The sequence below is a fragment of the Anopheles marshallii genome, chromosome X (assembly GCF_943734725.1).
Source record: "Anopheles marshallii chromosome X, idAnoMarsDA_429_01, whole genome shotgun sequence".
Classification (NCBI taxonomy): domain Eukaryota; kingdom Metazoa; phylum Arthropoda; class Insecta; order Diptera; family Culicidae; genus Anopheles; species Anopheles marshallii.
In genome coordinates this window covers 8,261,272-8,276,574 of record NC_071325.1, presented here as the reverse complement: position 1 = coordinate 8,276,574, position 15,303 = coordinate 8,261,272, and the positions used below count along the sequence as shown (strand labels likewise).

Below are 15,303 nucleotides of genomic sequence, written 5' to 3'. Positions count from 1 at the left end.
GATGCAATTACTTTTGTCTCGAGATGGATCGTGTGATGATCGCTTGCGCAACAATAGAAAACGATGCAGAACGCACAAAAAATAACACAAAAGAATGAATCTGTTTTTGCAAACTAATATTTTCGACAGAATCTTAGCATTCATCTTATCCCATATAGATACTTCTTCTTCAGGCAGATTATAAACAGATTTTAGTTATTTTTCCTAAGAACGCCTAAAAGTATGCAGTTGCCCATTTATTATATGTTAAAAAGGAATAAAAGAGAAGAAATAATATAGAAAAGCCTTGACAACTGTATCGACTGTGAATTCCCGAGCATCCTCACCACTGTTTCTACGCAAGTAGACATTACTAATCCTCATTTTAGCCCTTGAAGTAGCAGCACTTTTTTTTCGCAAGTAATGTTCAAAACGCTCATGCTGTTATCAGCGATTAGTATTAAATGCTATCAAAGAGAGTAAATTATCGCGAGAAAAAAAAGATGAGTGAATGTAAAGTTATGCTACGCACTGTACTGACCGAACGGGTGTATGAGATGAAGGATATTTCAGATCTACACACCAACAAACGTGTTGGTGTTATCGATCACTCTTTAATGTGTGTGTGTGTCTCTTCTGCTTGGCGTAACGATTTACTAATACATAATCGGTGGTAGACTGAAAGTCGAATAGATAGTTAATGCTACGAGGGGAACACTTTGAATGGGATGCTGTACCGGGCACCCATGTTAGATACAAAAAAATCAGTAGTGACAGATCTTCATAAACGATCATGTGTGAAAAAGAGAAAAATGTATATAGCGATAGCGAGTCATCATCTTGCCACAAAGTTCACTTAATGTCGGAAATGATAAAATTATAAATTATTTCATATCTCCAGGCGCAACTAATATCTGTCGGAGTGCCGTCAGGTAAAGTGATAAAGCCTTCCTTTTTTCCTGTTAATAACGCAGAACAGCGGAAAAAAAAACAAAATAAAACAAAAGCAATCTTTGGGACGGTACGGATCACAAACATGGGCCATTGCAACGTAATGCTTTCCTTTCCCAAGTTCAGAGGGGTTTTTGATGGGAGGATTATAGGGGTAGTTTTTTTTTTTTCGTGTGTAATAGGAAAAATTGGACAGCCATTCCGCGTTCCGACAAATGAATCGGCACGATTCACCCATTGTCAGAGCTGCCGTATCCGGTTCACTAGTGCCCATCGCTTACGGTCAGTGCGTAACATTTGGCTCTATCATTAACGCAACCATTTTCGATGAGGAAGTTAGCAAAATCAAGACCTGTTGAAAATGTACGGTGATGGAAGGAGAGTGTTCTGATTTGCTTTTAAAACACGAACGTATTTACCGTCTATGAGAGCTACTGATCATATGCGCAGGTACACAACACTTTACGGGAGCAGGGTTACTTAATGCTGGGGTGTTGGAGGTGTTAGTATCTAAACATTGCTTTCAAACCATACTTCGGGGAGGATGGGAAACACGATAAACCATCACAGTGTGTTAGAAATCTAAAGCGGGAAATATCGAAACATCTTTTTCACAACGGAAAGGTAACAGGCTATAAGCGAATCAAGCGAAAACCATGCTGCATGAGATGATAGCAAGACAACAAGCAACTTAAACAAACAAAAATCAACCGCATGCATGAGCTTGATGTAAAACAAAATTAATCTGTCATACTAGATCTTCGCTTGGTTAAGGAAAACAAAACGAAACACTGCTTGTGATGGGTTATTATTGGTTTGGGTTGAGAAAACACACTAGCACACACCGAAACAGTACGCTCGAAAAGATGTAAGCGGGAGGAGGCAATGACGTGCAGATATAGCGAAGAAATGACTTACCGCTGTTGTGCCAGTAGCACAGTGCCGCCAGCACGATTAAATGCCACAAGTTGTGCGAGTGTCCAATGCAGTCAAACCAACCGATGCACCAACGTTCCGGAATTTTGGCCACGTATATCAAAAAGGCGAATCCAGACAACGCGTACATCACGGCAACACGCGGGATAAAGATCTAAAACAAAGTGGAAAGCAATGACGTATAATTGATCGTCTAATGTGCATCTGATTGCATACTGTTAGGCGCTGTATGTGGCTTGGCTAATAAAGTGTGGCAACGTGCCACCTAACGTAGTAGTTTGCTAAACATGACATTGATCGTTGCGCACCAAGTGTCTGCACGAATTTGACTGTCTGTTTGCCACTAGCTCAAGGTATTTGTTTTACTATGCATCGACCAAGCACTGCACGTGTTCGCGGACGGGCACGTACTGCTCACATTGCCGAATATTGAATACACTCACCTTCACCATCGTACTCTCGGTCCCACCCATGACGAAGTACCAGTGCAGCGTGGGCACGACACCGTACGCGGCCCAGGCAACAAAGGCCAACATTTTCACGTTCGAGTGCACGTTCAGCTGGGGGATCTGCAGGGCCATGGCCGCGGCAAAGATGACCCCGATCGTGATCATGTAGAAGTCGCGCAAAGGCTGCAATACAAGATGGGAAAGAGAACAGGGTAGTCGATTTTTTGACAGTTCTTAGGCTGTTGTGTTCGTCTTGCTATACCTGATTGCACCAGAAGGCGTAGTAGATGCCGCTCATGAAGATGGCCAGCAGTGAGAGGGCGATGCCGAAGAGGTCGAACGCGAGCAACCGGTCGTAGCTGTCCGCCGAGTGGCACGAGAACGTGTGATAGATCGACGAGAAGATCATGCAGAGCTGGAAGCTGAGCAGCAGCATACCGACGATCACCTTATCAACCGTGGTTGCCTGTATCTGCAGCATGGCGGTATCATAGTACGCGAGTATCAGGAACACGCACAGCCCGAGTATGTGACTCCAGATGTTGACCGTCTCGTTCGTCCACCAGAACATACTCTCCAGACATAGGCGCGCGGACAGATAGGTACGGTAGCCGGTACGGATGAATGGGTTGAACCGCAAATGCTCCGGTGCGTCATCGTAGGCGACTACCTTCTCCCGCCATCCGACTGGTGTCAGTTCCGAGGAGGAACCGTGCTTTTCCGTGGCATCCTCCAGTACCGGTGGGTTGGCAATGCCCTGTAAGGGAAACAAGGGCATAGAATGGTTGTAGATGTAAGTTTTTAAGCGATATCTGGTAGAACTCTTGCACTGGAACTACTGTGGTGTCTAATGCATCTTTTCAAAAGTATCTTTCATGTACATCTGCAAGGCAACTTTAAAAATGCTCATAAATTCTTCATGAGATTCAAGAATCCTCGAAGAGTCCGCAAGAGTCCTCAAATATTCAGAAATCCTGAAATAATCTGTTGTTTGTAAGTCGTAGATTAACGTAGATAGGGAATCATGGATCTTTGAGAATTCTTCAGAATAGAGATTCATAGAGTTCGGAGTACAAAGACTCATTTAGATCCTTGAATCTGAATGACGTCCATGCTAGCTAGAGTTACTGAATTATGTATTAGACCAGTCACTGTCTGATTCCTTCGAATCAGACTAATTTTTGAGGTTAAGTAATTCTACTATAGTTGTTGCATGACTTTTACACGTCTATTCTGTAACACGCTATATCTATTCTATAACACGAACCAAATATAAAACAAAGTCCCGTTCTTGAAAACAGAATATTTTGAAGGCAAACGAAAGGAGTTACGAATCAAAGGATCAGATAAAGAACGAGTAGGAACGAACCTGTTCCATTATTTAAAAAAAAAACCTGTTCTGTTCCGTTTGGATCTGTCCAAACTCTTTCCCCACCATCAATTCCCGATGTCATTGTACTCGAACGATGTAAACAAAGGGCCCAGAAGAAAGGCCCCAAACACTGAGAACCTATAACGAAATTATTCATTCCGGTTTGCTGAATCATCAGTACTGAACACCCTAGGTACGCGTTGCACTTATGCCACATATGCCACCGGTTCGCTCGGTAAGTGTCGCCCGGCACCTCAGCTTTCCACAGGTGGTGCAAAATTCAGCGACACCGTAGCTACGCGGAAGCATTACCGTCTACTGCTTATGGAAGCAGGTTTCGGCAGGCTGTCCATTAGAGTGCTAGGGGTGTGAAATGTGAAGCTATTTAAACACCCAGTTATTGCTTTAATGTCCGGTCAACACTTGTTGTTGATGTTGCGGTCGTGCGAGTTATCTCTTTTTTCACTTAAGGGGTTTTTTTTGCCGCAACAGGTCATGTTGATAGTTTTCATTCCCATCGCTCAATCAACTCCAACTACAAAACACCGCCCGGGCAGTGTGCTCCACATTAACCAAAGCATTCCCAGAGATGGGATTTCATCATACGAGACTCGCGGCTGTTGCTAATGCTGGTTGCGCTACTGGATGTTGCTGGTCGCGGTCAATCTGCATGGCGGACGGCACTGATCGGATGATGTCGCACGTGTAGCAACCATTGCACGTGATGTGTTTGGTTGGTTATTGTGAAATAATTGGGATTCTTTTGATGGTAGTGGAGTTGCCGTTTCGTTTCATCTGCATCTCCAGCAGCAGACTATGGCAGAATGAGGCAAGATGAAGATATCCATCTGAGTAGGATGACACACATGCCAGTGTATTCTTTCAGCCAGTTCTTTCTTCATGTTGTTGTGCTGTAAGATTAAGGAGTTCCAGGATCTCAGGGATCTCTTTCAACTCTCTTTCTTCATGTGACGCTTTATCAGGACACTTTACATCTTCGCAAGCACGTTTCGCACTCATTAACGCATCACTACTTCTGCAACACCTTGGAATGAAACATTCCGGTGAAAGGATGGAAAGAAAAAGCCAACTTACACTAAAGAACTTCTCCATGGACGGCATCGAATCCAATTTCTTCACATGCAAACACCGAAATCCACAGCACAAACACAATTCGTAACTAGCGATTTTTTGGCAAAGTTAACCTCAATACAAAAAAACAACAAGACAAGGCGAATCTGCAAGGCACAGCTTCTTGTTGCACACGCACGGTACGCCACCAAACCGAAGCAGCAGACGGAACCGTAGACCGACACGCAGACCCGACGTTACCTGACCAGCACGCCAACAGCAAATGGCTGGGAAATGGTGATGAAAACCGCCATCACACACAAAAACCAGCCGAACGGCAGACGCATGCAAACAGCGGCCGAAGCAACGACTAAAGTGCTGTGAGAGGGGGTACGCAGAGCCCGCAAAATCTACCCCGGGAACGGTGGGGGAGGCGGGGGGGGGGGGGGGTCAGTTGGCAAGCTTTTGTAAGGAAGGGATATTGACCGCAAGCGTCGTTGGTTCGGCGAGAAGTGGTCCGAGATACTTTATCGGGGATTCACTGATCGGGCGATGGAGTTGTTTAGTTCCAAAACTTGGTCCAACAAATGTCACTTTTTGTACTGAAATTATTAAATGTAATGTGAGTTTTTTTGCGTATCTTTACGTATTGTTGTATGTTAAACGTAAGGAAATTGTTGTCAACAGTGGAGTACAGATATTACCTCCAAATAAAGCAAAAAAAAAAATGTTTTGGTAAGCTTTGCTCACTTTGTGTATTAATATCTTGTTGTTATTGTTATGGCTTAGTTGTTACACTAAGTAAGAATTAAATCATTCTTAACGGCTCCGGTACGCATGCTGCATACAACAAACACCCTGCGGAGCTAAAATATGCCAACCAACCCTGCACACACCGTTTCCCATCCGGCAATATAACAGGTAACGCATGTTTGATTGCGTATCGTCGCCATTGATTACGACACCCACCAATACACGCCTGTGCGGGGCCCTACGCGAAGAAAGGCGTCGAACGTTCGGGCGGCAAGGTCACGCGCTCACTTTCAACGACTTGCGCCGTGTCTCGGTCCTGCTCCTCGGATGACGCGGAAACGACCAGCACGCTTTCCAAAAAAAAAACCGGGTGAAGGCCAATGAATGTTTAAACCGAAAACAGTTTCAGGTCAAGCAGTAACGCATAACGGCTGGTGGAGGAGCGGTCGCTTGATTACAGAGGATCGCAACAATTTGGCGATACTAAAGATCGTTCCGCGCTCGGGTTTTTTGCACAACCTCATCAGCTTACTCGACGCAAACAGTTGTTGTTTATAAGTTTTATGTTTAATTTTCAGCAGCGCATGTTGTCGATAGTAAATGAAACTATGACGGCGTCTTTCGAAGCGAAAGACCCGGCGGCTGTGGGTTGATAACCATAGGACTTGTTCAGCCTGATGCAATAGAAGTTATTACAGAGACATAGTTTTAAACCAATTTTGATAATTTTATTTGTTAATGTACACAACAGTTGGTATATCGAGGATCAACAATCTAAATGATGGTCTTGGACTCCCATGCTAGGTAGTATATGTCAAGCATTGGAGCTATACCCTTAGCCAGTTAGTCAGTCTGGAGTATTTGTCCTGGAAAGTCGAGATTACTATGTGATCATGAGCCTCCTATTTAAAGGATAACATTCGCAGTACCCCAACAAACAGAGCAGATAGAAAGAAATTCGGAATAGCTTTTCAAGTAAATTTTCGTTCTGCTCCAGAAGCTCAGAATGATGTGCCTCCTCTCTTATCAATAATTCATCTCGGCTCCGGCAGCTTGGGCAATCAAACAACCCTTTACAATCACTCACAGCTTAGAGTGGATACGCCTCCTATGTACTTGGCCTTGATTGGGTCGTTGACTAGCCCGCTGCCGTTGATTGCAGCAGGCCCTCGAAGGACGAAAAGCATTGGATCTCATATCTGTCACAAGCGTTGCATCACTTTAGGATACGGTTCACGTCTCAGTACGCTAGAAGTGTTCGTGCACTGTTGGGCGTTATCGACTCTGACTCTGAAAACCGGTTCTCTTTAAGGTTCAATCACCTATCTGTATTAGGTGGGTTTGCCGCTGCGTTTACTGTGCAATATATCTAGACAGACAGATGAATGCCCCGGAGGTTCTTCCGTGTCTCAGTCTATAAACTCAAGAAGTCTCTTTAGCAATAAAATAACATATAGCAAATAAATTACAGCACGTGAATAGATAGATCGCAGTGTAGTACAACTTCAAGAACTCAACGATTGTTATAAATGAATCTGACTATATCAACAGACCCATGTCTAGGTCCTCCAAAGCTGTTTTTTTTTCTGGATCTGTTTTGAATGCTCACATCCAGTAGCCCTGGGTTAATTACTACTGTTGCTGTGTGTGCTAACTTCTTGACGTCAGCACACGATCAGGAACCGGTCTTAAACCTGAAGAATGGAGAGCCTACTCTGGGTAGGGGACGTCTCCGTAAGTCAGTATACTAACATCACTTCACAATAGCGGAAGAATGCTAGCACCGGCCAAACAACAAAAATCACACACATCGAAGCGCCATACAAAATGGTGGTAAACGGTAACACAACATCTACATCAAACCCGCGGTCCATTTGCAATATGTGCAAAGTCTGTATAGGTGCCCATTTGTTCGTGGCGTGTTAGGCACTGTTAGTGCCGGTAGCACATCGTGGCACACGTTATTGCAACCATCCATTGAGCCTGTAAGTACGTTTGGAACAAACAAAAAAAAAAAAACAAGCCTCAGGACGTTGCAGCGCGTGGCAGAGGTGTGTGAATGGAACAGGCGGTAGACGATTGTTGTGTGCGGTGTGCGCCACCACCATTTCCATGGCGCTAATTGCAAAAATCTCCAACCGTCCATTTATGCTTATGATGTTGCAATCGATATACAGCTTCGGTGGGCAAATCGCTTTCTTTGTGCGGTATTGTGTGGCCGTTGGGTTTCTGGCGCTGTCAGTGTGGTCTGTTCCACTCACATTGCGGTGATGCTTTTGCCACACGGTGTTGGAGCTGGAAAAAGAAGCTGCCGCTGACGAGAGATGTCGTCATAGTTGGATGAGTTTGTGTTTGCTTCTTAGCTACTCGCGTCAAACCGTTTCGCCCATCGCAGTTTGGACGGTGGTGTTAGTACGGTTTGCAAAAGATGCTATCAGGTGCGTGAGACGGGCAAAGCGTACTACTCACCGTAGTGAGAGGCGCGATCGGTGCATAGTGAGTGCACGGTGAGAGAGTAAAATGTACTCGTATGAGAGAACGCCGCGATCACGCCAAACTATACGTTTGTATTCGGCTCGGATGCGATTGCGTAACAGCTCGGTCCCACGCACTCCGTCAGTTGTTTTTGGGGGCTCGATCGACCGGTCGTGCGTCCTGCAGTTCTCTCGCACAACCCGACACAGCAGTGTCACAATAGGGGAACGCAATCTATATGCGCCCAATATGTTAGTCCGAGGTATAGGCCTGTTATCTCACTCGCTGATGTGACACAGATGCATTTAAAAGCACCGAAGTCGTGAAGGAAACCTCGGGGCAGGGGCATGTTTTGCAAAAAGAGTTCCACAGACTCCAATTCCCCCTCTTGCAAGCAATCTGACGCTTTTCTGTCATGGCTGGTAGGGTAGCATTTTTTGGATTTGTTTCTTGCTGTGAGTAAGCTGTACAGGAATTGGGTCACACTGTAGTGGTGTAGCACGGTGTTAAAGTAGGCCAGATGCAAAGGTTGGTGACTTCGCAAAGTGTTTCGCCTGTCGCTTCTCTTTCTCTTTAATATCGATCATTTCGTTTCAGGTATATCGAGATCCATCATGATGGCTGCAGCATAAACACAGTAAAAAGGTCAACTTTAATACGCCGCTTCGTTTTGATTGCGCCAGTACATTCAGGAAGGAATGCTTTCGTCAGCTGCAATTAATAACAACAAACCACGATGTAAAACAAGACATTTACAACATTTTCTGCAAACCCAAAACAATGCGCCTAACCGTTGCGAGTAAAGGGAGAAAAGTCAGCCGTCCGTCGTTTTTTTTGCCGATTGGTACAGCACATATCTGCCTGTGTGTGTTGCGGATCGCTGATCAACGATTTCGGCGTTTCCGCCATTTCGCCGGCCGCCGTTTGGATTGAGAAAACATTTTCGGTGGCAAAAACAGCCACCTTACGCACACCAGGAAGGATAGCTGTGTACGTGCATAGAGCAACCTAGTATGTCGTGCTGCGTGCCACTGGATCACGCAACGTTTGCCGCAAACCAATAAGTCCGACCTTGATGGCGATGATTGCGATCGTGACGTGCTGCATATGTGGTGGCCCGTACTCTTTCAACCGTAGGATTGGTTATTGTTTCGGGATAAACACATACACCCGCTGTATTTCTGCAATATCCTGCGTGCGTGCCTGATGTCCTAAAGCCGGCCAAACAAATAGTAGCTGCTGAAATGCTTTCTTCATCGAATAAGTAAATTTACTGTACGTCTGCACAAGGATGCCGTTCAACTGAATTTCGCCACAGTGTATTCTCTACTAAGTGTCTACTGAGACGATAACAACATACACGCCCAGATAACACACATTATGATGAGGGGGGGGGGGAAAACCAAAACAAAACCCTCATTCCAGTTCGTTTCGTTTCATAATCGGCGATAATTATGCAACCGAAATACATCGACGACATAGAAAGGTGACCTCATTCGGGTAGAAAACGAAGGAAGCTGTGAGAATGGAGGGTATATACCGGTTTTTTCACCAAAATCATCACGACCTGTCGCAGCAACGGGAATGGGATAAGGAATGGAACGTACGATTGCTGTGACCCACTTGTGCATTTCTTCATTTCGCATCGCGCAGCTCGTAACCGTCCCGATTGCAATGGTTTTTCGGGCAGTGAAAATAGCTTCCTCTCAAGCAACATAGGCTTAGAACAGAAATGGTCACATACATTTGTTTGACACCTTTATCTTCTTCGTCTTTATCGGCACAACAACCTCAAGAGGTCTAAGGTCTGCCATTTCTGGCTTTCTGTGACTTTATTTACCCGTAGTTGGAATTTGGATGGGAGTCAGTATGGGATTTTGGAGCGGGCCTGTGCGTGTGGAGACCGGCACTGCTACCATCATGCCACCGGCCCGCCCCAACACCTACACCTTAGTATTGATGTATTATTATGCCGCAAAGCTAGTGACTTCATCATGCAAGACAACGAACTTATCGAGGGAACGAAAAAACCTAGAATTGCGACATAAACATTCTAAGTAATGGTAACTATTCTACAAGAATTTGTCCCATGATCTTCTTCGTGACTTGATGTTCCGAGGTTGATGCTTTTTGGAGAATGAAGCGAATCAGATATGAGATACGCTCCACAATTTTCGTGAAGAATTTGGTACTCTAAATATGTTGGAAAGTACTCCGGGTGGGAACTTGGAAAGATGTCTAGAAATGTCCACACGACACGACAATGATCTGCGATTAAAAAACCATCTTCAACAATACCTCTATATGAGAAATCTTAACTCACTTCTAGCATGTTCTTCTGAGGTTCCTGACAAACATGACCAAAGAAGCTAACCAACATTGTGCCAAATGCTACTCAGCAATTATTTCGATACAGGTCGAACACACCTGCTTCTCAATGTCCCCGATTTACCATCGATAAAACCAAACAGTACGCGTTAATTTCGCTTCACACTAGCCAGTTGACGGAAAACATACCCGGCACATCCAATTGGCAAACGTAAGCTCTTTAAAGCGGGTGTCAAACAATCCTCTGCCCAAAAGAAAACTATTGACCGAAATTGGTGACATTAATGTGCAAACTCATGGCATAAAACTGTGCGTTATAGATATATATAAACATACATTTCGTCGAGCGTTCCAAATAGAATGTTTAACATAGCGGCAAAAGACAGTTGCCGGTGCCGCTCTTGTGGTGGCGATAAATAATTCGGACAAACCGACATGCAACACTCTTGCACGAAAAACGGTTAACCAAGTTGCCATTTAATTCTTATTTAATTCAGCTGAATAAATTAACCCTCTCAATCTAGCCTTCCGGCACACTTTGCTGCACATGTGGCCCGTAAGTGCTCCACGCAAAGGAGTGAGGGCAAATTTGCAAACTTATAAAATGGCGCTCAGCGAATGTGCAACGTCATCCAGACACGTTGCCTTAATGAGGGTGGTCAGGGGAGCTGGGATGGTGTAAGTGTACAGCGCATGGCGACAGGAATTGGCAACAGTAAAAACACCCTTAAATTGAGAGTGGGCATGGTCGGGATATTGTCATGTTTAGCGTACTTATCTGTCTAACAACATTTAACGAGTTGGACTGTTGGGTGCCGTTCTCATGACGTGTTCTACCTCCCGTAACTTGGAAAGTCTTATCTAATATTATGCAAAGCATTAACGATTTGATTGAGGATCAATGCGATTAAGACGAAGTATCTGTTTGGCAGCAGCTCTAACCCGTCTGAGGAGCGGTTTCTTAGCATATTCAGAGTATCAAGAGTAGGAAGAGAATATCTCGTGGTAGGTTGAGGAATTCTGCCACCTTTGTACGATCGCATCGTCGATTAACAGCCTAAGCAGCGAAATCTGGGGGCGCATTGTTATGGGGAATCGCATGTACTGTGAACACCACTCCATCAAGACAAGACTCCATCAAGATACAAACTGCTTGAATTAATTGTACTAAATTGTTCTAAAAACATGTTCGTAGTAGCGGTACTAAGGGAGAAAAAAACAGATAAGTAGTCAATTACAGATACAAATTACCTTAATAGGACATCAATTTTCGGAAGGCACCTGACCAAGGTAGTTTCGTTTACATGGACGTTACTATAATCAATGCGCGATCGAAGCACAACAAAGCGACGCTCGACGTTCAAATGAAATCGATACCGGATATAAAAAGTTGACAGTGGAGTTGACACGTGAGTCACGAAACAGACTCATCAGTTCAAATTAGAAATGGTATTTTTGTTGGTTGTGGGGCGATATGTTCTGCGCTGATGTGCATACGCGGTGGCTTAACTAGCTACAAAAGAAGCAAACTTCGCGGCACGTGCCCCACCGGTTTGCAGCCGAAAGAAATGGAGAGAAATTATTTCCACACTTCCTGTCCCATTCTTCTGCCTTACGTTGCGTGCTGTTCACCACACCACGATGTGTGCCCTTCTGTGCATGAGGCAGCAACACGGCGCGAGATGTAGATGGGGAAACGGAGCGTCAAAACGACTCCATCTTGTTTTTTTTTTTTCTGTGCGCAAATCGGTAAGCACAAGGCATGCGATTGATGGCAGATTTCGCAACACGTGAGCGAGCGCACGTTTTTTTGTTGTTGTTGTTTGGCTTTGCTGTTGAAGGAGAGGCTCCAGGTGGATGTACGGTTTCTTTAGCTTTCGCGGGAAGACGAGAGAAATCGCAACAATACACAAAACAAAAACCCGCCCCGTGATGGACATTCCTACTGCGGGCAGGCTCACCCCGGTTCTGCACGAAGGGGTGCAAAAATCCCAGCCGCGGTATGCTATTTTAACGAACGGTTTCTCCACCCTTACGCACGTAAATCAATACCGTAACTCATATACGCAGCTCCACATCGATGAAAAAGAGTGGGAGATGTCCATCTTTTGCAGCTAGCACCACTGCACTTTTCAACTTTTAAAAGACATCCTGCAACATTATTTGCCTTTTGCGCTACATCCGAACAAACAATCGTTCCAACGACCAAAGGTCTTGGAGCGTTGTGCATGCAGCGGGAAGATACGCTGGGCGGTCTCAACCCGATAATGCCATACCAATTGATGCCAATCAGCATGGCGCATCGGTCAGTAAATTACTCAACAATGGATGTTAAGAGGAGGCGCGCACGTCAGGCACCCTTTTGCTCGTGGTGTCTTGCTTTGATTGAGTATGTCGCTTCTTGAGGTTTCTTAAACGTTGCAAAGCACGCCTTCACCTTCATGCTCAGACGGGCTCACCCAAATACATCATTGATTTTTTCTATTAGTAGTAAAGATCAGTAGTCTCTTCCGTCTACTGTCTGTGGCTATATTTCTTAGACTGATTGTTGAAAATATTGGAGAATAGGAAATCTAGTGTTGAGTGAATCTGATTTAAATTTGATGTTCAAATACGCGCTAGAGTGCTGGCTCCCAACCTGTCATACTGCTAGTCTGAGGAAACTTCTCCACTCAAAATACCTGTCGCGACGAACGATGCTGGGATTATATAGAACTTATGTAGTTCCAGTACTCACAAACGCCTTTGAGACGTGGACTCTGTCCATAACTGACAAACGCTCTAAGACGCGTTCGGGAGGAAGATGCTCAGAAGGATTTTTCGTATGTGTAGAAGGACAATGGTGGAGTCACTATAATGACCTCTACGATCTGTACGGCTTACTGTCGTACAGCGGATTAGATTCGCCATGCTCCGATGGGCTGGTCAAGTCATGGGATTGACACCGGACAACCCAGTCCTTTTTTTTAGGTCGTCTACATAGACAGAGGCGTTAGTAGATCCAAATTAAGATGGAGTGATGGCGTTGGTGCAATTGGATGGCGAAGGCGCTCGGATGTGCACGGTTTGGAGGACTCCTACAGCAGCCCAAGATCACGAAACGGTTGTTGCGCCGGATAAGTAAGTGAGTAAGTACTAAATGTATGAGTCTGTAACTCTATTATGAAGATGCATTTGAATTTCTGAAGATGCATAGCCAGAAACACCGTGCATCTTTGGAACTTATAAAGCATCGAGCATTTCTTTCAAGGTTTAAGCATCTTTAAAGATCTATGAAGCTTCAGAGATTCATGAACCTTTCATAATATAAAAATCTTCAGAGCCTTGGCGATTTTCAGAAATTCTTGACTCTTCAGAGATCTTCAGCCTGAAATGATTCTGAAGATTACTAATTAAGTGACTCATCTTAAAAGTTTCATTATACACAACACCAGAGCGCACCGTGTATATCTCCAGTGGACTTCTTTATGGTATTCTATTTAATAGTGACACTTATGATAAGAACCCTGAGCTTCTAATTGAACTTTCTAAGAACAGTGTAGCCATCATAACTTGCAGTCTATCTCTAGACCAATAGAAATGTAATAAATCAGTAAAATTGCGTACAACTCCAATATCTGTCAGCATCTTGCCAGGAAGTGCTGGATGTGTGTCACCAACACGCTTTCGCTGTCCAAAAAATGTCGAACCATTGCCATCCCGATTCATCACGCGACACTGCAATGCGCCACTTAAAAACGTGATCTGCAATTACTTCCCATCAGCAAACAACACCACACCACGTTCGTTAGGCCGTCTAATTCAATCAGAGCGTACGATGCCTGATAGGTGCTTACCTTCTGCGGGTGCCGATGGTAGAGCCCGTGATCGTCCGGTGGCTGTGCGAAGGAGGAAGCAACAGCTGACCGCAGCAGGCCACACTTCATGCTGCCCGGTCCGTCGACATCCGCCCGGTAGCTGCCGGACGGTGGCAACAGTTCCGCCTTCAGCAGCTCGTTCCACTCGTTCATGCTGCTAACCACAAGAAAGGGGTGGCTGGTTGATCACGCAGATGACAATGTTTTTTGTTTTTTTGTTGGTTTTGATTGACGCAGGACGGTGCTTAGGCAGCCGATTATTTGCGCTGTGCGCGGCACTTTACCGTACCGGGTATCTGCAAAAAATCAATACAAAGGGACGTTAATGGGACCCGTACGTACCGAAATTGGGGGGAGAAAACCCCAAGGGAAAACAGAAAAACACTTTCTCCGGCTAGTGCAACCGACTTCTTCGTCTCTGCGAAACAGATCCTCGATTGAAGGGGTCCTGGAGGATGGATGCCGTTGATGGTACTGTGGTCAGCTCGAAGTTTCGGCACAGTCGCAGAAGAGAAAGCGTCGGGCAACCCTCCAAAACCCTGCCCGCACCTGTCAAGAAGGGCTTTGCAAAGCGGAAGTTTTGCACTTGGAGTAGCATTTTACCAACAGTGCACACAACCGACCCCTCCGGTGTACGCTGAAGTTCAGCCGGTCAACACTCCACGGAACTTAACCATTTTAATTGCCGGGGGGCGTTTTTTTGTTGTTGTTGTTGGTGCTTTCACCTACCGAATAAAGCAACAGCCAATGGACGGCAGACACACAAAACGTCCGCAAACAAAAGGGAAATCTTCTGCGCGTGCAAATTTGCTTCCGGCCTTCGATTCAACCCGAGGCGGCGGGCAGCCACAATCGTTGGTGCAATTCAAAACTGCATCATCCGCCGCAGCGGAGAGTGTGAGAGCGCGAGTGACGTTAACGGGCAGCTGGATGCTGAACCGTGATGTTTGATTTTCGAATCATAGCAGAAAGACAACGCGTGATGCCGCCACACAACGGTTGTGTAAGCCCGAGAGGCTAACCCGGACATCGGGTTCGACCGAATCGTCCTTATCACGATCAGTAACTGCAACGTATCGGGTTGATACTTATCAGCGGTTAGCTACTGGGGGTTTACTGGACGATGTGCGGA

At 45.2% G+C, this 15,303-nt stretch overlaps 1 protein-coding gene across 1 annotated transcript; it reads right to left on the bottom strand.

Moving 5' to 3' along the window:
* Positions 1-1,193: 1,193 nt before the first annotated feature.
* LOC128709975 (progestin and adipoQ receptor family member 3) lies at positions 1,194-14,324 on the bottom strand. The gene is made up of 5 exons (XM_053805017.1): positions 14,151-14,324; positions 2,578-3,072; positions 2,310-2,498; positions 1,849-2,020; positions 1,194-1,282 (listed from the first exon to the last, which is right to left on the bottom strand). Exons 1-5 carry the CDS (start codon positions 14,322-14,324, stop codon positions 1,194-1,196), a joined length of 1,119 nt encoding a protein of 372 aa, XP_053660992.1.
* Positions 14,325-15,303: the final 979 nt, after the last annotated feature.